The 25,451-nt window shown below is 52.8% G+C and overlaps 1 protein-coding gene across 1 annotated transcript in view; it reads left to right on the forward strand.

The window, feature by feature from the left end:
• The first annotated feature begins 7,525 nt into the window (after window positions 1-7,525).
• The window catches only part of LOC147113724 (hexokinase HKDC1-like), a 357,159-nt gene continuing 339,233 nt past the window's right edge, over window positions 7,526-25,451 (forward strand). The window contains exons 1-6 of the mRNA XM_085996154.1: window positions 7,526-7,531; window positions 7,808-7,903; window positions 11,007-11,106; window positions 11,199-11,382; window positions 16,227-16,382; window positions 23,151-23,384. Of these exons, the coding sequence (XP_085852280.1) occupies window positions 7,526-7,531; window positions 7,808-7,903; window positions 11,007-11,106; window positions 11,199-11,382; window positions 16,227-16,382; window positions 23,151-23,384 (776 nt within the window). The remainder of the gene's footprint in view (window positions 7,532-7,807; window positions 7,904-11,006; window positions 11,107-11,198; window positions 11,383-16,226; window positions 16,383-23,150; window positions 23,385-25,451) is intronic.

Here is a 25,451-nt window from a genome sequence, read left to right on the forward strand (position 1 = left end):
GGGGGGGACAGAGTCCGAGGGGGTTGGGACAGAGTCCGGGGGGGGGGGCGCAGAGTCCAGGGGGGGCAGGGGACAGAGTCCAGCGGGGGGGGGGTGCAGAGTCCACGGGGGGCAGGGGACAGAGTCCGGCGGGGGGGGGGACAGTGTCCGGCGGCGGGGGGGACAGAGTCCGGGGGGGGGGGAGCGCAGAGTCCAGGGGGGGCAGGGGACAGAGTCTGGCGGGGGGGGGACAGAGTCTGAGGGGGGTGGGACAGAGTCCGGGGGGGGGGCGCAGAGTCCAGGGGGGGCAGGGGACAGAGTCCAGCGGGGGGGGGGCGCAGAGTCCGGGGGGGGCAGGGGACAGAGTCCAGCGGGGGGGGGACAGAGTCCGGCGGCGGGGGGGACAGAGTCCGAGGGGGGGTGGGACAGAGTCCGGGGGGGGGGGGCGCAGAGTCCAGGGGGGGCAGGGGACAGAGTCCAGGGGGGGGGACACAGTCCTCTTTTTTTAATTGTCCTCGTTAGAGGGAGGAATGCTGGGAAACGGACCACTGTCCACTGCAGGAACCCATGTCAGCGTAGGTTAGATACAGAGTAAAGCTCCTTCCTGCCTCCAACGATGGCCCCGATTTTAAGCCCCGCCCAGCAGGAATGATGTATGAGGGGTGTTTAAAAATTTGAAATTCTACCTCCCAGCTCCAACCCACCGCCTTCCCGCCCGTTTAAATTTTTACTGAGCCCAAATCAGGCCATCAACGAGGCTCCTGCAAACGACAAGCGGGGGGATGGGGGGGCCTAGTTAACATTCAAACGTCATGGCTCAATGACATCATCAGCTCCGCAATGTAAAATGAGGTGAATGTCGGGGGGAGTCCCGCACTATCGGCTGTCCGGCATCAGATCAAGGCGTGAGGTCCTGACTGGCCAAGGTAAGTATTAAGGGGGGAAAATTCAGTTGGTTAGCACCTCCCATTAGAGCCTCCGGGGGTGCTAACGGGGCGCTAGGAAGTTAGCGCCTGAGCGCGGCGATTTTAGCACCACTCGTGAAATTGACCAAACATTTTGTGGCGGTGCTAAACACTACCGCCATGATCTCCTGCGCCTGCAGATCATGACGTCAGTCAAGCGTGTAACGCCCCAGTAGCGCCCCAGACCAGATATTGGGTCATGCCCCCTGCCTTAGCACCTGCTGCTGGCAACAACAGGTAGAGGGGAACGTTTTCAAATCGGGCAGGGGCTGGGGGAGCGCTATTTAAAGGCTGACGCTTCCTGCCTTTTCTTGTCGGCAAAATTTTTGGTTTTAACGCTGTCCTAAGGAGTTTTGGCCCTCGGCACCACTTTTGAGGTTCCTAAGCGCCAACCTCTTTCCCTGGGCCTATCCATTAGTGCTTCCAACACAATTGCTTTTGAGGTCTCCCCAGGCCGAGATTCAAGGCTGCAATGAGCAGGGAGTGGCTGGCCAGCAAGATGGCCCCTCCCCTTTAAGAACTGGACGGCGCCAGTCTGTCTGGCTTCCATGGTAATTGGCACTGCCTGAACTTCGGTAGCGTTCTGAGGTAGCGCCTCGCTCCCAGACATTAGCACCTTAAGAGAGGTGTGTAGCGCCTGATTTAGCGTTCAAATCACCTCCAGGGGTGTTAGAGGCGAATTTTGCAGTCGGAGGCGATAATTAGCGCTGGCCGATATCAGTGCCCCAAAATGGGCGATACTGAATTTCTCCCCCCTAAAAATCTGCTCCTTTTAGGAGTTCTCCCCCAGGCCCCTCAAGGAGTCCTTGGGCCTCCCCAGCTCCGGCCTCGCTGTCCGATAACGCTGGAACCCAGGATCCACCACCTCCTGCAAAACCCTCCTCCCACTGACTTCCCCAATCGTCCCTGGCCTCCTGCTGCTAAATTATTGCTCCTGCCTGCTGGCTAGGCAATCCGTCTGGCCAGGTATCAGGCAGTTATTTAAATGAGGTGCGCCAGGTTCTTTACCCAATACCGAAGCCAATGTGTTTTAAACCCAGAAGAATTGCTCTTGACTGTGTCAATGTGGTATTTTGCCATTCAATTTGACAGAGCGTGGCATCAAGGAGCCCTAGTAAAACTGAAGTCAATAGGGATCGGAGGGAAAACTCTCCACTGGCTAGAGTCATAAGTAGCACAAAGGAAGATGGTTGTGGTAGTTGGAGGCAAATCACCTCCCAAACCTCTTCCACCTAGAAGGACAAGGGCAGCAGGCGCATGGGAACACCACCACCTCCAAGTTCCCCTCCAAATCACACACCATCCTGACTTAGAAGTATATCGTCGATCCTTCATTGTCACTGGGTCAAAATCCTGGAACTCTCTCCCTAACAGCACTGTGGGAATACCTTCACCACACGGACTGCAGCAGTTAAAGAAGGCAGCTCACCAGCACCTTCTCAAGGGAAATTAGGGTTGGGCAATAAATGCTGGCCTGCAGCTGCCCAAACTCATTTCAATAGGCCTCTTCCAGCCAGCAGAGATCCCATGGCTGCATTTACACCTCGAGGTGAATGGCGTAGCCCTCAGTGCCATCCAATTCCCGAGTTGGCTCGTGTGGGAAACAGAAACATATCAGGGTTGAGGTGCTTGCCTGAGGTTTGGTTGGGGACAGTGAGAGTAGCGCTGGTCTAGCCAGGGAGAACATCTGAGCCTTTAAGAAAGAACTACATGCATTTATATTGTGTCTTTAACGTAGGAAAACATCCCAAGGCACTTCACAGGAGCGTTAACAAACAAAATGCTCTGTCTAACCTGGAAATACTCAGTATTGACAGCGGCGGCTGTGGTAAACCACTGTTTGCATTCCACTGTGTACATGCCTGGACATGCCTCGGCTGACTCCTCCCACAAGTCCTAGTATAAAGTTGACTGCTCCCCAGCCCTTTGTATTTCTGGACCGGTCGACCACTCGAGGCAGACCTTCATTCTTTTGTTAATAAAAGCCTTTAGTTACTCTCTTAACTCTCAGTCTTTTATGAGTAATTGATAGCGCATCAATTTTATTAACAAAATTTTTATAATGGAGAAGATCCTCACACCAGCATGCCTGGACTTAGATCATTGGGAGGCGGACTCATCCACCAAATTTACTCACTGGCTTAAGTGTTTCGAAAAATTCCTGACCGCCTCCGCAGCAATCAAATCGGACGAGGACAAACTGGATGTCCTGACCTCCAAAGTGAACCACCGAGTGTACTCAGTCATCCAAGACGCGACCTCGTACGCGGACGCTATCAAGCTCCTCAAGGACCAGTACACGCGCCCAGTGAACAAAGTGTACGCCAGGCACCTTCTGGGGAGTCGTAAACAACAACCTGGGGAATCGACCGTGGAATACCTTCAGGCACTGTCTGTGCTTGGCCGGGCCTGTGGTTGTAAGGATGTAAAGGCCGCCGTGTACACAGAGGAACTTATCTGGGACGCTTTTGTAGCGGGCCACAGATCCAATTACACCCGACAGCGACTGTTGGAGCAGAGTGACCTCGACCTCAACAAGGCCTCTGAACTCGCACTATCATTGGATGCAGCCTACCGGGGCATGGATGCCTACTCCTCTGCACCGTGGGCGCCGCGGGGAATGACAGCCTGGGACACGGTAGGACCGCCTCATAGCGCCGTGCCACCCCAGCCACACCCCAGCAACGGCCCAACTACCGCAGCAGTGTCCCAAGGCCAGACAGCAGTGCCCCAAGGTGGCATAGTGGTTAGCACTGTTGCCTCACAGCGCCAGGGACCCGGGTTCGAATCCGGCCTCGGGTGACTGTCTGTGTGGAGTTTGCACATTCTCCCCGTGTTTGCGTGGGTTTTCTCCGGGTGCTCCGGTTTCCTCCCACAGTCCAAAGATGTGCGGGGTTAGGTTGATTGGCCATGATAAAAATTGACCCTTAGTGTTAGGGGGATTAAATACGTGGGGTTACGGGGATAGGGTGGGATATGTAGGGGTTACGGGGATCGGGTGGGGTATGTGTCGGTGCAGGCTCGATGGGCCGAAATGGCCTCTATCTGTACTGTGAGGTTTCTGTGATTTCTGTGATTTCTGTGAAGGCCAGAAATGCTACTTCTGTGGCCAGGCAAAACACCCCAGAGCGCGCTGCCCGGCGAAAAACGCGATCTGCTCGGGCTGCGGGAAGAAGGGACACTACGCTAACGTCTGCAGGGCCAAAGCCACCCTGAACCCCAGCAGCGCCGCGTGTGGGCCATGCGGGCCGCCATCTTGGGCCTCCCCGGCCATGTGCGAACCACCGGTACAGCAGCCATTTTGGACGCCTCCAGCCACATGGGGATCATGGACGCCGCCATCTTGGACGACAGCCGGAACGCAGCAGGCCCCCAACACCGCCTCATCTGATACCCGCAGTGACACACCGACCCCTACGCTGGCATCCATTACACTGGACCAAGCGAGACCGCACCAGCTGGCCAGTTCCACAATGGACATTAAGGTAAATGGCCACGATACAATCTGCCTTTTTGACTCTGGGAGCACGGAGAGCTTCATCCACCCCGACACGGTGCGGCGTTGCTCTCTCCCAGTCCTGCCTGCGCACCAGCGGATTTCTATGGCCTCCGAGTCCCAGTCGGCGGACATCGGCGGCTACTGCGTAGCGACACTCGTAGTAGACGGGACCGTGTACGATCATTTTAAACTCCTGGTCCTGCCCGACCTCTGCGCTGCCGTCCTGCTGGGGTTAGATTTTCAGTGCCACCTTAAAAGTGTTACGATGGCGTACGGTGGACCCCTACCCCCACTCACAGTCCGCAGCCAGCAGCTCCCAAATTGCCCGCCGCGCACCAGGTGCAACCTCTCCACACTCAGAGTCACCCCCCCCCCCCCACTGTTTGCTAACCTCACCCCCGACTGTAAGCCCATCGCCACAAAGAGCAGGCGATACAGTGCCGGGGACAGGGTTTTCATTAAAACCGAAGTGGAGCGGCTCCTGAAGGAAGGGATTATTGAGGGCAGCACCAGCCCCTGGCGAGCCCAGGTTGTGGTCGTTAAGACTGGCGAGAAGCAGCGCCTGGTCATCGACTACAGCCAGACAATAAATCGCTACACCCTGCTGGACGCCTACCCACTCCCCCGCATAGCTGATATGGTCAACCAGATCGCGCAGTACCGCGTCTTCTCGACCATTGACCTGAAATCAGCGTACCACCAGCTCCCTATCCGCCCTGAGGACCGCCAGTATACTGCCTTTGAGGCAAACGGCCGCCTCTACCACTTCCTTAGGGTTCCCTTTGGCGTCACCAACGGGGTCTCCGTCTTCCAAAGGGAGATGGACCGGATGGTAGATCAAAATGCGTTGCAGGCCACTTTCCCATATCTGGACAATGTGACCATCTGCGGCTGTGACTTGCAGGACCATGACGCAAACCTCGAAAAATTCCTCCGCACCGCCCAACTCCTGAACCTGACATATAACAAGGAGAAGTGCATATTCCGCACAAACCGCCTCGCCATCCTTGGCTGTGTTGTGGAACACGGAGTCATCGGCCCCGACCCCGACCGGATGCGTCCCCTTATGGAACTCCCACTGCCCCACTGCCTCAAGGCCCTGAAGAGGTGCCTAGGGTTTTTCTCCTATTATGCCCAGTGGGTCCCCTACTATGCGGACAAGGCCCATCCGCTGATCAAGTCCACCTCTTTTCCCTTGACGGCAGAGGCCCGCTTAGCCTTCCACCGTATCAAGGAAGACATTGCCAAAGCCACCATGCATGCAGTGGACGAATCCATCCCCTTCCAGGTGGAAAGCGACGCGTCCGACTTTGCCCTGGCCGCTACCCTCAATCAGGCGGGGAGACCCGTGGCCTTCTTTTCACGAACCCTCCAAGGCCCGGAGACCAGACACTCCGCTGTTGAGAAGGAGGCCCAGGCGATTGTGGAGGCTGTGCATCATTGGAGGCACTACCTGGCCGGAAAACGATTTACCCTGCTCACTGACCAACATTCAGTTGCTTTCATGTTTAACAACAAGCAGAGGGGCAAAATCAAAAATGACAAGATCTTGAGGTGGAGAATCGAACTTTCCACCTACAATTACGAGATCTTGTACCGGCCCGGGAAGCTCAATGAACCCCCGGATGCGCTATCGCGTGGCACCTGCGCCAGCGCGCAGATTGATAGACTGCGGGCCCTCCACAATGACCTCTGCCACCCGGGGGTCACCAGGTTCTTCCACTTCATCAAGGCCCGCAACCTGCCTTACTCTATTGAGGAGGTCAGGACCATGACCAGGAACTGCCAAGTCTGCGCTGAGTGCAAACCGCACTTTTATAGACCAGACAGGGCCCACCTGATAAAAGCCACTCGCCCCTTCGAGCGCCTGAGCGTTGATTTTAAAGGGCCTCTCCCCTCCTCCGACCGCAATGTGTACTTCCTCAATATTATTGATGAGTACTCCCGTTTCCCGTTCGCCATCCCCTGCCCGGACATGACCAGTGCCACGGTCATTAAATGTCTGAACGACCTCTTCACCCTGTTCGGTTTCCCCAGCTATATCCATAGCGACCGGGGCTCATCGTTTATGAGCGACGAACTCCGTCAGTACCTGCTAACTAGGGGTATTGCCACAAGCAGGACCACCAGTTACAACCCCCGGGGGAACGGACAGGTGGAAAGAGAAAATGCGACAGTTTGGAAGGCCGCCCTGCTAGCCTTAAAGTCTAGGGGCCTTCCAACCTCCCGCTGGCAGGATGTGCTCCCCGATGCGCTCCACTCTATTCGGTCACTGCTCTGCACTGCCACTAACGCCACCCCTCATGAGAAAATGTTTTGTCTTCCCAAGGAAGTCCACATCGGGGACATCGCTACCGCCATGGCTGACGTCCCCAGGGCCGGTCCTACTGAGAAGGCACGTGAGGACCCATAAAACGGACCCCCTGGTCGAGAGGGTCGACCTCCTCCACGCCAACCCCCAGTATGCTTACATTGCATACCCGGACGGGCGGGAGGACACAGTCTCCATAAGAGACCTTGCACCCTCGGGGGCCGCAGTAACCCACTACTCACTACCACCCCCCCCCACGATCCGATATCCAGCCCCAGCAGACGGCAGGCCTGGGCCCCGCGACCCGCTCGACATCTACGAGGACGACACGCCTGTGCCACAGCCCACGCAGGACTCGACGCCGGAAGCTCCACTACCCCTGCCGTCGCCACGCCGATCACAGCGGCAGACAAGACCTCCGGAGAGACTCCAATACACTAACTTTTAATACACTTCACCCCGCTGGACTCAATTTTAAACAAGGGGTGAATGTGGTAAACCACTGTTTGTATTCCACTGTGTACATGCCTGGACATGCCTCGGCTGACTCCTCCCACAAGTCCTAGTATAAAGGTGACTGCTCCCCAGCCCTTTGTATTTCTGGACCGGTCGACCACTCGAGGCAGACCTTCATTCTTTTGTTAATAAAAGCCTTTAGTTACTCTCTTAACTCTCAGTCTTTTATGAGTAATTGATAGCGCATCAGCGGCCAAATATCCTCCACTTTGGGCATCCTTCTCCATGAGCAAAGGAAATTCAGGAAAACAAATTATGAACGTATGGCTGTGCTGGGAGGGATTGTGAACAACTCTTCAAGGATTTCCCAAGACTCAATCCCTGCAGATGTCCCTGCAATCTGGGAGTTGCAGAGAGCAGGATTACAAGTTTACATAGCAATTAAAGGTGTCCTCGCTTGTCACTTTAGGAAAGGAAAGTAGATGGAGGATGAGGAGCCTGGTCACTGTTCTTAAATGTAGACAGAGTGAGAGAGTGACAGGAGATTTTTATATTGCATGTTATCGTAACTCACAATCCTTTGGTTTTCTGTTGCAGGCCATTCTCATTACATGGGGTAAAGGATACATGGTCAAAGGAGTACAAGGAACAGATGTGGTCACTCTGTTACGCAAAGCAATTAAAAGACGAGGGGTAAATTTAACTCAAGATTAAGTCTGTTTTATCTTTTTTAAATCTATCCGCTAATAAGCAGTGCCGTTTGCCTTTGGAGAATGGGCAAGCAGATGTTTTTAGACTTTCCTTGGTATTCAGACTCATGACTTGAGCGAGTTTTGACTCTCTTGAGCGATCAGTTGTATCTCCATCAGGGTTTAACTGAGCTTTTACTCTGAGGGAGATGAGTTGGAGCGGACTGGTTACTGGACTATCCCCCGGACTGTCCCCCCCCACCCGACCTGTCCCCCGGACTGACCGCCCCCCTCCCCCCCTGCCAGGGTTATTGATGGTTCTTGAGGTTGGGTCCTGACAGGAGGGGGAGAGCAGCACCACTGGAGTGGAAGAGGCTGTCTGATGCCCGCTGAGACAGCCAGTCTTGTCTGATAGTTTCTGTTCTCAGCAGTCAGAGCTTTTCACTGAAAGCTTTTTACTTCACTCCTCTGTCACTTGGGCTGATGCCCACTTGGCGGACACTGGGTGACCAGTCAAAATCGGCCTGCACACTTGCTCGCCAACATCTGAGCAGGTGGCAAGGACCTGAAACCAGTGGAGTCCTTTAAATATGCAGATCAGACTCCAATGTCATCATGAGACGCAGTGGGCTGAGTGCCGAAGACCTTGTGATTTTGCCACCAGGTGAAGTCGGCGGGAAGTGGATCCAGGACCGAAGAGGAGCCTTTTTAAAACTTGTTTTAACTTTCTTTGTGGAGCAAGAGTGCTCCTGTGGGCCCTACTGGGAAAGTTTAGGCCTCTCCTGGCCCGGGCTCCTCCCCCCCAACCCCTTTCCCAATCGGGAGACCCTCCCCATGAATTACCCGAGTGTCGCGGATCATTCCTTGGGCCAGCTGGCCCTTCCCGCCGGTTTCAGGTAGCAGGTGAGACACAGGAGTTAAAATCGCCAGGCCTCAAGCTGCTGATATCAAGGTGGGGGACGGGTTTGACACTCGCCTCGGCCCCTGGACACCCGATTCTCACTTGGGGTGTCTGAAGTAAGATGGAGTGTTGCTCTCAGTAGTTGGCCAGCTCACCAGGGAGCAACTGACTGACCCAAAGCAGCCCTTATAACTCTCACACAGCGCTGCTGAGCTCCAGCAACCCCACCCCAAACCCGCCAACCACACCCCTATCCAAGTTTCCAGCAGAGCCCACACCCCCATCCCAGCTTCCAACAGAACCCACAACACCATCCCAGCTTCCAACAGAGCCCACACCGCCATCCCAGCTTCCAGCTGTGGCGACACCCTCATCCCCGCTTCCAACAGGGCCCACACCCCATCCTAGCTTCCAACAGAGCCCACACCCCCATCCCAGCTTCCAACAGAACCCACAACCCCATCCCAGCTTCCAACAGAGCCCACACCGTCATCCCAGCTTCCAGCAGAGCCCACAACCCCATCCCAGCTTCCAACAGAGCCCACACAGCCATCCCAGCTTCCAGCAGAGCCCACACCCACATCCCAGCTTCCAACAGAGCCCACACCCCCATCCCAGCTTTCAGCAGAGTCCCCACCCCATCCCAGCTTCCAGCAGAGCCCACAACCCCATCCCAGCTTCCAACAGAGCCAACACCGCCATCCCAGCTTCCAGCAGAGCCCACACCCCATCCCAGCTTCCAGCAGAGCCCAAACCCCATCCTAGCTTCCAGCAGAGCCCACAACCTCATCCCAGCTTCCAACAGAGCCCACACCCCCATCCCAGCTTCCAGCAGAGCCCACACCCCCATCCCAGCTTCCAGCAGAGCCCACACCCACATCCCAGCTTCCAGCAGAGCCCACACCCCATCCCAGCTTCCAGCTGTGGCCACACCCTCATCCTCGCTTCCAACAGAGCCCACACCCCCATCCCAGCTTCCAGCAGAGCCCACACCCATATCCCAGCTTCCAGCAGAGCCCACACCCCCATCCCAGCTTCCAGCAGAGCCCACACCCTCATCCTAGCTTCCAACAGAGCCCACACCCCCATCCCAGCTTCCAACAGAGCCCACACCCCATCCCAGCTTCCAACAGAGCCCACACCCCCATCCCAGCTTCCAACAGAGCCCACACCCCCATCCCAGCTTCCAGCAGAGCCCACAACCCCATCCCAGCTTCCAACAGAGCCCACACCCCATCCCAGCTTCCAGCAGAGCCCAGAACCCCATCCCAGCTTCCAGCAGAGCCCACACCCCATCCCAGCTTCCAGCAGAGCCCACACCCCCATCCCAGCTTCCAACAGAGCCCACAACCTCATCCCAGCTTCCACAGAGCTCACACCCCCATCCCAGCATCCAACAGAGCCCACACCCTCATCCCTGCTTCCACAGAACTCACACCCCATCCCAGCATCCAGCAGAGCCCACAACCCCATGCCAGCTTCCAGCAGAGCCCACACTCCTATCCCAGCTTCCAACAGAGCCCACAACCTCATCCCAGCTTCCACAGAACTCACACCCCATCCCAGCATCCAACAGAGCCCACAACCCCATCCCAGCCTTCAGCAGAGCCCACATCCCCATGCCAGCTTCCAGCAGAGCCCACACCCCGATCCCAGCTTCCACAGAGCCCACACCCCCATCCCAGCTTCCAACAGAGCCCACACCCCCATCCCAGCTTCCAGCAGTGCCCACACCCTCATCCCCACTTCCAACAGAGCCCACACCCTCATCCCCGCTTCCAACAGAGCCCACACCCTCATCCCTGCTTCCAGCAGTGCCCACACCCTCATCCCTGCTTCCAGGGACAGTGTAAAGGGACAGTGTAGAGGGAGATTTACTCTGTATCTAACTCATGCTGTACCTGCCCTGTGAGTGTTTGATGGGACAGTGTAGAGGGAGCTTTACACTGTATGTAATTCGTGTTGTACCTGCCCTGGGAGTGTTTGATGGGACAGTGCAGAGGAAGGTTTACTCTGTATCCTAACCCGTGCTGTACCTGCCCTGTGAGTGCTTGATGGAACAGTGAATGGCCAAGGTACAATGAGTTCCATTCCCAACAGTAACATACCTGATAAGCAAAATAATCGCTAAAGGATAGTTTTTTTTAGAAAAGCGAATCTCATGCAGTTTTGTTGATTTACTGACCATATATTGGTGATTTGTTAGGACTATGAAGTGGACATTTTGGCTGTGGTGAATGATACAGTGGGAACCATGATGACATGTGGATTTGATGACCCGTACTGTGAAATTGGCGTTATTATCGGTATTAAGGGGTTTGTAATCATTTTTCAGTTTTTAAATATTTCCATTTAAATACAAAATAGATGTGTTGAATCGACAATCTGCCATATACAGGGAATGGAACGAATGCTTGTTACATGGAGGAGATGAGCTATATACACGCGGTGGAAGGCGATGAAGGACGGATGTGCATTAACACCGAGTGGGGAGCATTCGGGGATGATGGCTCGCTGGAAGGCATCAGGACTACATTTGATCGGGAAATGGACTCTGTCTCCCTCAATCCAGGGAAACAGCTGTAAGTCTTCATTGAGCTTTGATTTGATGTCCACTTCATTAGGGATGACTGTTTCCTGAGCTCCGAAGATGGCCTAGTGGCGCTGTCTTGTGGGCTTTCCCTGAAGGTTCCAGGTTGGACCGTTGGTCTATGCTAAGTGAGTTGATCTCTGCTGGGCTCGCAGTTGGGCACTATGGGGGAAAAATTCGTCCCCTTAGTGCCTCCCGTTAGCGCCAGCAGATGACGCTAACGGGGTGCTAGAGCAGGATCGCTGGGGTGAGGCGAATCCAGCGCCGCATGCCAAATCCCCCCCACACCCGCCCCCCCCGTAGCGCTGCCGATAACAGTTACTGCCGGGAGCCTCAATGCCAGGTGGATCGTGATGTCAGTGAGTGTGCAACGCTCACTGACCGGCCAATCTGCTAAATTGATTATCACCACCTACCTTAGCACCTGGAGTAAACAGCGACAGGGAGAGCTGGCGTGAAGCACAAGGAAGCCAGCTTCAGGGACGTTATTTAAAAGGATCATCAGTAATGACTCGCAGCTGTCAGGTTAGTGCAATTTCAGTAGTTTCTTTTCAGTTTCATTCACTGCAACATTTTCAGTCAGTAATTTCAAGGTTCTTTTGTATCAGGAGTGTTGTGGCAACTACAAAGTAGCTACATTTATTCTTAAAAAAATCAAACTGCTAAACCTGGTTACATGAATGGGGGCTGTACTGGCAGTCGATCTCGCCCTCCAGGATCTATGGCGGAGGGAGCACAGGCAGCGAGAAAGACTGGAACATGTGGCCAGAGGAAGGTGGAGGGCCTTCAGGGCTCTCAACAGGAGGCCTTACCCGCCGAGGGTATTCCGAGAGCACTTCTCCTACCTCCAATTAAGCAAGGAGTAGTGTATTAGAAGGTTCTGCTTTACCAAGGAGGTGATCACAGAACTCTGCCACCTCCTGCAACCAGACCTCCAGCCTCAGACCAGGGTGACCACGGCTCTCCCAGTGGCAATCAAGGTCACCATCGCCCTCAATCCCATTGCCAGTGGATCCTTCCAGTCTGCAACAGGAGACATAGTTAACATCTCACATTTTGCCGTCCATCACTGCATCCAAGAGGTCCCAGAGGCTCTCTCCAGTTGGAGAAGGGATTACATTTCCTTCCCCATCACCAGAGAGAAGCAGGATGAGTGTGCATGTGGCTTTGCCAGGATAGCGGGATTCCCCATGGTGCAGGGCACCATTGACTGCACCCAAGTGGCTTTGTGGGCACCGCATAACAATCCTGAGATCTTCCGTAACCGCAAAGGCTACCACTCACTTAATGTGCAGTTGGTGTGTGACCACAGACAGCGAATCCTCAATGTCAATGCCCACTATCGAGGCAGCAGCCACGATGCCTTCATCCTGCGCCAGACCGGTGTGCCAGCACTCTTCCAGCCACCATGTCAAGCTTGTGGCTGGCTGCTCGGAGACAAGGGCTATCCGCTCTCCATCTGGCTCATGACTCCCCTCTGCAACCCCAACACTCCTGCCCAGCACTCATATAATGAGAGCCATGCTGCCACCAGGAACATCATCGAGCAGACCATTGGCCTGCTGAAGCAATGGTTCCACTGCCTTGACCACTCTGGAGGAGCCCTCCAGTACTTGGCTGAGTGGGTGTCCCATTTCGTTGTGGTCTGCTGCATGCTCCACAATCTGGCCATCATGAGGGCCCAGCCCTTATCACCAGGGATTGTGGTACCACCTCAGGAAGAGGAAGAGGGAGAGGAGAAGGAGGAGGAAGAGGAAGATGAGGAGGATGAGGAACAATTGTGAGGGAGGAGGCAGCCACTCAATCGGCCTTCCAGAAGGGCAGTCTGTGATCGCCTCATCAGGCTGTGGTTCGAATGAATTAAACCCCAGACCCCCGTTGCTCACCACATCCCCGTAATTCTATCCTTTTCACACGCCATATCACAGCGCAAAGCTGAAATGAGACACACCACAAAAGAATCCATACTGAATTAATAAATTTATCAAAAATCAGAGAACACATATTTACAATAAAAATATTGGCCCAGAAATTCGGGTCCCAATGCGTGAGTACGGACGGAGTACTCACGCGTGGACCCGATAGAAGTGTCGGTTTCTTGCATGCACTACGCATGCGCGGGAAACCGGCATTTCTGATCCTCTGAACCAAGGGGTTCAGAGGTCGAACGCGTGCGCACAGGAGTCTGAGCGTGCGCGTTGAACTTCCTCTTTTTTTACAGGTTTGCCCGTACGTGAAGGCCTCTACTTTTTGCACATTTAAAAACCAGACGTAAGGACTTCATTTTAAAAGGTAAGTGGTCAATTAATTAAAATTAGAACATTTTTTCCACAGGTTTATTATTTTTAAATACTTTACAGTAAGGTAAGTGTATTTTTAACCCCGATTTTTTATAAAATTATTTTTTTCAAAAATTTAAATTATTGTTTAAAATAGTTATTTAATGTTATTTATAGTTGATTTAAATAGTGTGATTTTTTTTCAAATTTATTTTAAGGTTAAGTACTGTTTTGGGCGCCTGGAGTTTTCATGAGTTTGACAGTTCTTTCTGTCAAACTCATGAATGGACTTTTCCCTCCTCCGATTGGTTGCCCAGTGCTCACGTGATCCCAGCCGACGCATTGCACTAACTACGCCACTGGATCACGCAAGCACAGCGCGCCGGCAGCTGGACCGGGCCACAGACAGGAAATGCACGCAGGCCCAGGCCTCAACTGCAGGCGCGCTAGGTAAGTGTAGGTCGGGAGCTTGCACCCGCGGGAAGCCCCCGACACGAATTTCTGGGCCAATAACTATTCATCCTTGTGCAATCCCTTAGTGCCTGTCGTTACTGTGCCTTTGCCTAATCTAGTGCTCCTACGAAGTGTTGGCCCAGCGGCTGCAGTAAGGCAGGTGGAAGGCTGCTGAGTGTCTGTGCGGGAGAATTCAGATGGCCTTGCAGGACGTCCTCAACCAGCTCTGGGCCTGGAAGGCCCGGCTGTAGACTGCACCACCTCAGCATGGGCAGCAGCAGTCTGGGCTGGCTGGATGACAGGCAGCGACAAGGGCAATGGCAGAGTGCCAGTGGTGGGAGCAGGAATGCTGTCATCCTGAGAGAGGACAGCAGGTTCCTGCTCCACTGACCACTCCCACTGCCCTGGGGCAGCACCTCAGCATCCCTAGCAATCTGTTGGAGCACAGACTGCTGGCCTGCTGCAACACCGTGAAAACCCCGGTCGACGGTGGTAGCCTTGTGCAATGTTGGAGGCGGACTCCTCCACGCTCCTTACCATTGCCGACAGGCTCTCGGGCACGCTTGCCATTGCACCTATCATCTCTGTGTGCATGCCCATCACCCTTCTAAATGCCTCCCCATCGAGGTCCTCATCTGAGTCCTGTGCAGAAGAACTCACCCTCCGGGGAGCTGGCCCCCGAGCTACCCTTTCTGCCAGCCTTGCTGCAGCCCACTCATCTCCGGTGTCTCACCCTGTGCAGATCACGCTACTGTACTAGCCTCTAAAGAACGCGTAGTGCCAGTATCTGAGCTGGTGCCTGCGGGTGAGACATGTAGTGACACGGTGTGTTCTTCCTCCTCCTCTTCTACCCCCTCGATCTCTATGGTGCCCTCAGGGACAGGCTGCTCAGGTGTTTGCTCATTATCTGAAAGCATAAAGGCACAAGAGTTGAGTTAAAGTAATGGGATGGGGGCAGGAAGGGAGAAATGCATGCATAAAGCATGATTAGCTAGAAAGTGCGAAAGGCTTGTGGGGTGAGGGGGAAGTGGGATGTGAGAAGAAGGAGTAGGGATGAACATACCGTTGTTGTCCCCAAGGGGGTCAACATTGCCGGTGGCCATGGTGACCACCACCTGGCGCCCAATAACCTGCAGCACTCTATTCTCACCCTGACCACCCGAGTGAGGTCATTAAATTTCTTCCAGCACTTTGTGTGTGTTCTGGGGACCACAGTGCTGCCCGAGATGTGCTGCGCTACCTCCCTCCACATAGTTTGGAAGACTTGCGGTGAGGGCCTCCTGCCACTTGTCAGGTAGAGCACCACCCTCCATCGCTCCACAGCGAACACCAACGCCTCTAATGCTTGATCGCAGAATCTGCGTGCTCTCTCCCTGGGGCGTGGACCTGCCATGAGCACACCTGCTTCAGTCCTCCAGCTCCTTTTCCTTGTCCTCTTTAGCTTGCTGAGGCAGCTGCACAGCCAGCAATGCTGAGAATTGATGATGAGCTCTGCAGCATCAATGAACCTCCCCTTTAAGCACTGAAAAAGTCTTTGGCAATTATGACTTGCTATTAGACTGCACCTAATATTGGTCCACTCTTTGAGTGTAACGCCATTGAGCTTGGGCATTAAGACTTGAATAAGGACACCAATTATTTTTTTGAGCAGCGAGCACGAATTTTGCATGCAGTCTAAAGCATTAGCGCTTGGCGCTAATTCTCCAACATTTTTAACGACAGCGCCCATTCCTGGGCTATAATGAATTTCTAGCCCTAAGAGTCCTCAGTGCCTCTAGACTAGAGAGGGGGAAATGAACCGGTGTTCTGGCTCCTGACGCTATTCAGTGACCATCCTTAGACAAGATGTGTGTGTGTGGGTGAATATTGGGTGAAAACAGGCTCATGCTTGACTATAAAGTCCCCATTTGAACAATCAACACTCACTGTCTCAGTTTATATAGGAAAATTAACTTCTTTGGCAAAGATACCGTTGGACAACTGGCACCCATTGGTCTATGTGCCAGACACAGTGAGGAATATTTATAAAGGAAGGGAAAAATTCATTATAAAGGTTATTAGTTGTGAAGCCTTCATAAAGCCTTGTTTCCTTGTGGTTCTACAGGTTTGAGAAAATGATTTCTGGAATGTACCTGGGAGAACTTGTGAGGCTCATAGTTGTCAAAATAGCTCGAATGGGTATGCTGTTCGACGGGAAGGCTTCATCCAAACTCCTCACCAAAGGATCGTTTGAGACCAAGCATATTACTGCTATAGAGAAGTAAGAACAGTATTCGAGAATGAATATTACACGAGATCGAATGATACTCGAGACTGAACATTACTCGAGGCCGAACATTACTCGAGGCCAGACATTACTCGAGACCAGACATTACTCGAGACCGGACATTACTCGAGAGCGGACATTACTCGTGGCCGAACATTCGAGACCGAACATTACTCGAGACCGGACATTACTCGAGACTGGACATTACTCGAGACCGGACGTTACTCGAGACTGGACATTATTCGAGACCGGACATTTGAGACCGGACATTCAAGACCGAACATTACTCGAGACCGGACATTACTCGAGACCGGACGTTACTCGAGACTGGATGTTACTCGAGACCGGATGTTACTCGAGACCGGACATTATTCGAGACCGGACATTTGAGACCGGACATTCGAGACCGAACATTACTCGAGACCGGACATTACTCGAGACCGGACATTACTCAAGACCGGACATTACTCGAGACCAGACATTACTCGAGACCGGACATTACTCGAGACTGGACGTTACTCGAGACCGGACATTACTCGAGACCGGACATTACTCGAGACCGGACGTTACTCAAGACCGGACATTACTCGAGACCGGACATTACTCGAGACCGGACATTACTCGAGACCGGACATTACTCGAGACCGGACGTTACTCGAGACCGGATGTTACTCGAGACCGGATGTTACTCGAGACCAGACATTATTCGAGACCGGACATTTGAGACCGGACATTCGAGACCGAACATTACTCGAGACCGGACATTACTCGAGACCGGACATTACTCGAGACTGGACATTACTCGAGACCGGACATTACTCGAGACCAGACATTACTCGAGACCGGACATTACTCGAGACCGGACGTTACTCGAGACCGGACATTACTCGAGACCGGACACTACTCGAGACCGGACGTTACTCGAGACCGGACATTACTCGAGACCGGACATTACTCGAGACCGGACATTACTCGAGACCGGACGTTACTCGAGACCGGACATTACTCGAGACCGGACATTACTCGAGAGCGGACATTACTCGAGAGCGGACATTACTCGAGACCGGACATTACTCGAGAGCGGACATTACTCGAGAGCGGACATTACTCGAGACCGGACGTTACTCGAGACCGGACGTTACTCGAGACCGGACGTTACTCGAGACCGGACATTACTCGAGACCGGACATTACTCGAGACCAGACATTACTCGAGACCGGATATTACTCGAGACCAGACATTACTCGAGACCGGACATTACTTGAGACCGGACATTACTCGAGACCGGACATTACTTGAGACCAGACATTACTCGAGACCGGACATTACTCGAGACCGGACATTACTCGAGACCAGACATTACTCGAGACCGGATATTACTCGAGACCAGACATTACTCGAGACCGGATATTACTGGAGACCGGACGTTACCAGGGACAGTGCTAGAGACTGAACATTATTCGATACCGAATTGTAGGCCAGACCGGGTAAGGATGGCAGATTTCCCTAATCAGCATTGTGCCCAAGAGGACGCTGTGATGTTCTGTGACAGAGGGATGGTAAGATGTGGAAGTGTTAAGCAACAGGGATCTGGGATTTCAATCAAGGGAACTGGAGTCTGATGATGCACTCACGGACAGCCCGTCCAGAACGGGGATTTGCAGGCTGCCTCCTCCCTTCATCCTCCTCCTGATCTTCCTCTTCCTTTTCCTCCTCCTGAGGTGGTCACGGAAACTGCGGTGGCTGCGCCCTCAAGATGGCCAAGTTGTGGAGGATGAAGCAGACCACCACGAATTGGGACAACCGCTCAGCCGAGTACTGGAGGGCTCCTCCCGAGCGGGCAAGGCAGTGGAAGCGTTGCTTCAGCACCCTGATGGTCTGCTCAATGAGGTTCCTCGTGGCAGCATGGCTGTCATTATATGATTGCTGGCCACGAGTAGTGGTGTTGCGGAGGGGAGTCATCAGCCAGGTGCAGAGCAAATAGCCCTTATCGCCGAGCAGCCACCCTCAGGTTCAACGTGGTGGCTGGAAGATTGCTGGCACAGCGGACTGGCGAAGGATGAAGGCATTACAACTGCTGCCAGGATACTGGGCATTCACCATCATGATATGCTGCGCGTGGTCACACACCAACTGCACATCAAGAGAGTGGTAGCCTTTGCGGTTACGGAACATCTCACCATTGATATGCGGCATCCGCAAACCCACATGTGTGCAGTCGATGGCGCCCTGCACCATGGGAAAGCCCGATCTCCTGGCAAAGCCACATGCGCGCTCCTCCTGCTTCTCCTGCTCAGAGAGAAGACAATGAAGTCCCTTCTCCTGGAGTACAGAGCCTCTGTGACCTCCCGGATGCAGCGATGGGTGGTGAACTGTGAGATGTTTGCTATGTTGCCTGCTCCGCTGGCAAAAAAATTCAGGGCCACGGTCACCTTGAGGGTCACTGGCAGCGCTGTCATCGCCCTGCTCTGAGGCAGCAGGTCTGGTTCCAAGAGGAGGCAGAGTTCTGTGACCACCTCCTTGGTGAAGGGGAGCCACTGAATACACTCCTCCTGGCTTAGGTGCAGGTAGGAGAAGTGCTCCCTGGAGACTCTAGGTGGGTAAGGCCTCCTGCTGAGAGCCCTCCTCCTCCCTCTCTGAGCAGCTTGTCTTTGCTGCCTCTGCTCCATCTCCCTGTCGTGCTGCAGCACGAGGGGGATGGCAAGTAAAGCCCCCATGACTTGGAGCAAGTGGTGTAGTCAGAGGCCTTCCATTACCAGCCAACACCTTCCCAATGTCCAGCAGCACTCCCTGCACACTTTACCAACTGTGTAAATATCTTGCAGCAAGGTACTGCTCAAATAAACTGTACAGGAACCAGTACAAAAGCAAATAGCAACTTAGCTCAAAGTTGGATTGTGTCTCTTTAAGTAGCACTGGTGGGGTGTCCATCATGCGACTGAACGCACGTTCAGCTGCATATGTTTAGGAAAGGGCATACAGTGGATCTTCGATGCCCAAGATGACAAGTCTTGCGTCGAATCAGCATTACACGCTGATTGACGTCACGATCTGCCTCGATTGATTTCTTCAGGTGCACACAGGTTCCACCTGCGCCATTGCTCTTCCCAAGATGGTGACCAGGGCGGGCAGCACCAGAAGTTGGCGGAAGCGAGGTGAGCGACATTTTTTCCTTCAAACCAGCCATAACAGCCAGTGCTGTTATGAGATCATGAGTTGCTATTTTTTTCAAAGATAAACCAATGTAGATATATTGACAGTTGGTAGATAAGCAGTGGCAAACTTTTAAAGAAATATTCCAAAATTCTCAATGAATGTACATTCCATTGAGAAATAAAAACTCCACGAAAAGTGATCCATCCGTGGCTAACGAAAGAAGTTAAGGATAGTATTAGATTTAAAGAAGAGGCTTATAATGTTGTGAAGAACAGTAGTAAGCCTGACGATTGGGAGAGCTTCAGAAACCTGCAAAGGATGATCAAAAAATTGATAAATGGGAGAAAATAGAATATGAGAGTAAATTAGCAAGAAATATAAAAACAGATTGTAAGCTTCTAAAAGTATGTAAAAAGGAAGAGAGTAGCAAAAGCAAGCGTTGGTCCCTTAGAGACTGAGACAGGAGAAATTATAATGGGGAATAAGGAAATGGCAGAGGCTTTAAACAAATATTTTGTATCTGTCTTCACAGTAGAAGACACAAAAAACATACCAAAAATGGTGGGGAACCAAGGGGCTAATGAGAGTGAGGAACCTCATTGGGCCTATACTCCCTGGGGATTAGAAGAATGAGAGATGATCTCATTGAAACATATAAGATTCTGAGGGGAATTGACAGGGTTGGAGGTTGTTTCCCCTGGCTGGAGAGTCTAGAACTAGGGGGCATAGACTCAGGATAAGGGATTGGCCTTTTAAGACTGAGATGAGGAAGAACTTCTTCACTCAGAGGGTTGTGAATCTTTGGAATTCTCTGCCCCAAAGGGCTGTGGATGCTGAATTGTTGAGTATATTCAAGGCTGAGATTTTTGGACTCTAAGGGAATCGAGGGATATGGAGATTGGGCAGGAAAGTGGAGTTGAGGTCAAAGATCAGCCCTGATCTTATTGAATGGCGGAGCAGGCTCGCGGGGCCAAATGGCCTACTCCCACTCCCATTTCTTATGTTCTTATGTTCTTAAAACCTCATTAGTGGCTTATTTAATTTCTAACATGTCAGAGCTCTTTACAAAAATGATATCACTGCATCTGAAAATGCTTTACAAAAAAACTTTAAAAAATCCTACTTGTTGATATCACCACATTGCTATGCATCTCAGTTTGAGGTTACGATGACAGTGATTCACGTGGGCTCTGCAGCTGACCTAAGAGCAGGCAGGTCATTCCAACGATTTGAGAGTTTACAAAGCACCAACCCTCGAGCGCTGCCGGGTTAGCAGCTCAGCTGAGACCCCCTCAGCTCATTCCCTCCGCACCGCCCCCCCCCCGTCCAATCTCTCCGTCAGCACTTGACCTGCACCCGCGCAGCCTCGGGTTGTACCCCCAGCTCCATCCAACCAGCCTGACCCCTCACCCCTGCCCATGGGGGCAAATCTTATTCAAATTTCACTGGTAAGAATATCATTGTGAAGTGGAACTTCACAATACGATTGTGCAGGGGGCTCATGGGGGCAAATCCCCATCCCCCACAAAAGGGGGCAAATCCCCTCCCCCAAAGGGGAGAAGCCCCTCTCCCCCTAATGGAGGCCTATGGGGAAAAATCCGCTCCTTGCAAAGGGGCAAATGTCGTTCCCCAAAGGGAAAGAACCCCTTCCTATAAGGGGCAAAGCCCCACCCCAGTGCTTTCGGAGGCCCATGGGGGAAAAATTTCCTCCCTGCCCAATGAGGACAGCACCGATCCAATCCCCTACCCCTCTGCGGTGCTGTGCTGTGCTCCCAGACCCTAAGCGGTCTCACCCCTCACCTCAAGCTCTGCCGTTACCTGCTGCTGTCCGCAGCTATGGCTGTTGGTGCTGGGTGGGAAGGGCCTGCCTACCTCCGGCTCCGCTCATTGCCCAGCCCCAGCTCCAGCTCCAGCTCCTCACGCTCAGGCTGTTTTCACATCGATCAGCTCCCTGACACAATGCCTCGTGGGTAGCAGTCATGAGCCAATCAGGACACGGGACACTGCAGTAAATCAGTGACTAGTGGGGTACCGCAAGGATCGGTCCTAGGACCCCAGCTGTTCACAATATATATTAATGATCTGGACAAGGGAATTGGATGTAATATCTCCAAATTTGCAGACGACACAAAGCTGGGGGGGAGGGTATGCTGTGAGGAGGATGTCGTGAAACTCCAGCATGATTTGGACAGGTTGGGTGATTGGGCAGAAACATGGCAAATGCACTATAATGTGGATAAATGTGAGGTTATCCACTTTGGTGGCAAAAACAGGAAGGCAAATTATTATTTGAATGGTAATAGTTTGGGAGAAGGGGAAGTGCAAAGAGACCTGGGTGTTCTTGTGCACCAGTCGCTGAAGGTAAGCATGCAGGTGCAGCAGGCGGTTAAGAAGGCAAATGGTATGTTGGCCTTCGTAGCAAGAGGGTTCGAGTACAAGAACAAGGATGTCTTGCTACAGTTGTACAGGGCCTTGGTGAGACCACACCTTGAGTATTGTGTGCAGTTTTGGTCGCCTTACCTGAGGAAGGACGTTCTTGCCATGGAAGGAGTGCAGCGAAGATTCACCAGGCTGATACCTGGGATGGCAGGAATGATGTATGAGGAGAGATTGGGTCGATTGGGCTTATACTCACTGGAGTTTAGAAGATTGAGAGGGGATCTCATCGACACCTATAAAATTCTGTCAGGCCTGGACAGACTAGATGCAGGAAGGATGTTTCTGATGGCCGGGGAGTCCAAGGGGTAAGCCATTTAGGACTGAAATGAGGAGGAATTTCTTCACCCAGAGAGTGGTGAACCTATGGAATTCTCTGCCACAGAGGGCAGTGGAGGCCAGTTCATTAAGTATATTCAAGAAAGAGTTGGATATATTTCTTAAGGCTAAAGGGATCAAGGGATATGGGGAGAAGACAGGGACCGGGTACTGAATTTGGATGATCAGCCATGATCTCATTGAATGGCGGAGCAGGCTCGAAGGGCCGAATGGCCTACTCCTGCTCCTATCTTCTATGTATCTATGTATCTACATCAGTACAGCAACCAATCAGCGATGGAGAAATAGCAACCAGGTCTTCAGGCTCCCTCATAGGGCTGATATGCCTTGCTAGCAATCAGTCCCCAAAAAATCCCGAGATTTTGGAGTTCCTTTGCCAGATCATGAGCGATGCCTTATTTCACTCAGAAATCGCGTCACTCGCAATAAATTTGCAAGATTTGGCAATACTGCTTTCCTCATGGATACAGCCCGTCTCGCCTCCTTTCACCTGTCGGGTTTCCCGAGGCCTGGGAAACCTGGCCGACTGTGGTTAAAAGTAGAATGACTGTTAAAATGATGACACGCAGCCTTATTATCATATTTAGATGACCAACTCGCCTCCCGCGAGCGGATTGGTCACTCTCCCCTCATACCGCCTCCGTTAAAACCGGAAGTGGACGGGTTCAAGACGGTTTAGATTCCTGTTCCAGATTTTTTGCAATTTAACCTCTAACATAACCACAACCCACCCATTTTGGGAGTTAAGCTTCAGCCCATTCTGTGCAGGGTCATTTTGCAGTTAATATTGTACAGAAGCTGACATTTCATTATTTCCGTGTCATTCATTAGCTATAAGAGCGGTCTTTATAGTGCGAAGGAGATACTGGCAGATCTGGAACTGGAGCCTTCTGAGGAAGACTGTCTCATTGTGAAACACATCTGCAGCATTATTGCAGTTCGTTCAGCCAATCTTTGTGCAGCTGCTCTGGCCGCTATTCTGACACGGATGAAGAAAAATAAGAAGGTGAAGCGACTCCGAACAGCCATGGGTATTGATGGGACGCTGTACAGAACCAATCTGCAGTAAGTAACCATCAGAAGCCATACAACCATACGCTTCATTTGCCATATTCGCCATATTTTTCTTTCCCTAATCACTTTCCTTCTGAAGGTGCCGACTCTTCACAGAATCACAGAAACCTCACAGTACAGATAGAGGCCATTTCGGCCCATCGAGCCTGCACCGACACATATCCCACCCGATCCCCGTAACCCCTACACCAACACGTATCCCACCCTATCCCCACGTATTTAATCCCCCTAACACTAAGGGTCAATTTTTATCATAGCCAATCAACCTAACCTGCACAGGCCCGGGTCAGACACACGGAGCTGATGGCTGCAGTGGAGAAGATGCCTGAGTCAATAGATTCATTGGCTAGGAGTATGTTGGACTTCGGGGCAACAATGGAGAGGACTCTGCAGGGCTTTGGGGCAACAATGGAGAGGACTCTCCAGGTGTTCGGGGAAACAATGGACAGGCCTATCCAGGGCTTCGGGGCCACAATGGACAGGACTATCCCGGGCTTCGGCCCAACAATGGAGAGGACTGTCCACGGCTTTGAGTCGGCAATGGAAAGGACTGTTCAGGGCTTCGGACAATCCCTGGAAAGGTCTGTGCAGGGCTTGTCCGAGGCAGTGGAGCGGTCGGCACCTGCCTTGTCCGAAGCCATGGGAAGAACTGTCCAGGCCTTCTCCGAAGCACTGGCACCTGGCACACAGGTCCTCACTGTTGCCACGCAGTCACTTGCTGGGCTCCTCCACAGCCAGATTGACGCAACGCGATCTCTCACTGTAGCCACCCTCTCTGCATCAGATAGGATCACCCCGGGCCCTTCCATTCCCGTACAAGGCCAGGAATCAGTGGAGCATGCGATTGTGGCGGATGAGCCGAGCCGCTCCCCTCAGATAGCCAGTGTGTCGTCCGACCATGGTGCAGGTGTCCTCTCTCGGCAGGAGAGCATTGCACATGCCAGCGCTGGGATGCCTGCATTGCAGCTGCCACCACCTGCAGGCCACACTGCTTCCAGCCATGGTCACAGCAAGCATCCTGCGTCCGCACCCTCCTGTAGTGATCAACAACATGTCATTCTGTGGTGGACACTAGGTGGAGCAGTAGAGCTGCATTAGCTGTATGTATAAGACTACATTACCCATGAGGCTAGGCTACCCACAAGGCAGCAGTCAAGATGGAAGCCTCTACAAGATGCTGTACAAGTCCACATGTGCTCAATAAAAGTAACTAGCAAAAGCTAGCTGTGTTCATAATAAGAATGTCTAGTTATTAATGAACATAACACCTCCAAGCCCAGAGGTCGGCCAGGCCATCCCTCAGGGGCTTCTGCGCTTCCAGACAGTCAGGAGGCGTCCCCCAGCCTTGAGCCCGCCACTGGGGTCCAATTACATAGGAGCAGCAGGGAGGGAAGGGGCCGGGCACAGAAGAGAAGTCATTCTCCCTCAAGGGGCCAGTTGTAGAGGAAGGTGCTGAGACGTTTGTTTGTCCAAATTCAAGGACACCCTCACCTGCTGTTATATTTGCTGAGGTTTGTTGGGTTTTGCGCCTTGTCCGAACAGTTAAGTTATTTTGAAAGTTATGGTTACATAGAAACATAGAAACATAGAAACATAGAAGATAGGAGCAGGAGTAGGCCATTCGGCCCTTCGAGCCTGCTCCGCCATTCAACGAGATCATGGCTGATCAACCAAACCCTAGCACCCGGTCCCTACACCGACAGCCATTCCACCCAAGCCCTATCCCCGTAACCCCGCGTATTTAATCCCCCCTAACACTAAGGGTCAAATTTTTTCAATCATGGCCAATCAACCTAACCCGCACATCTTTGGACTGTGGGAGGAAACTGGAGCACCCGGAGAAAACCCACGCAAACACGGGGAGAATGTGCAAACTCCACACAGACAGTCACCCGAGGCCGGATTCGAACCCGGGTCCCTGGCGCTGTGAGGCAACAGTGCTAACCACTATGCCACCGTGCTGCCCGGGTTACAGTTCCCTGGGTTACGGTTCCCCAGATTACGGTTCCCTCTGAGCCACAGTTCCCTGGGTTACGGTTTCCCGGGGTACTGTTCCCT

The sequence above is a fragment of the Somniosus microcephalus genome, chromosome 8 (genome assembly GCF_052327205.1).
Source record: "Somniosus microcephalus isolate GS21.2 chromosome 8, FLI_Smic_1.0, whole genome shotgun sequence".
In the NCBI taxonomy this organism is placed as follows: domain Eukaryota; kingdom Metazoa; phylum Chordata; class Chondrichthyes; order Squaliformes; family Somniosidae; genus Somniosus; species Somniosus microcephalus.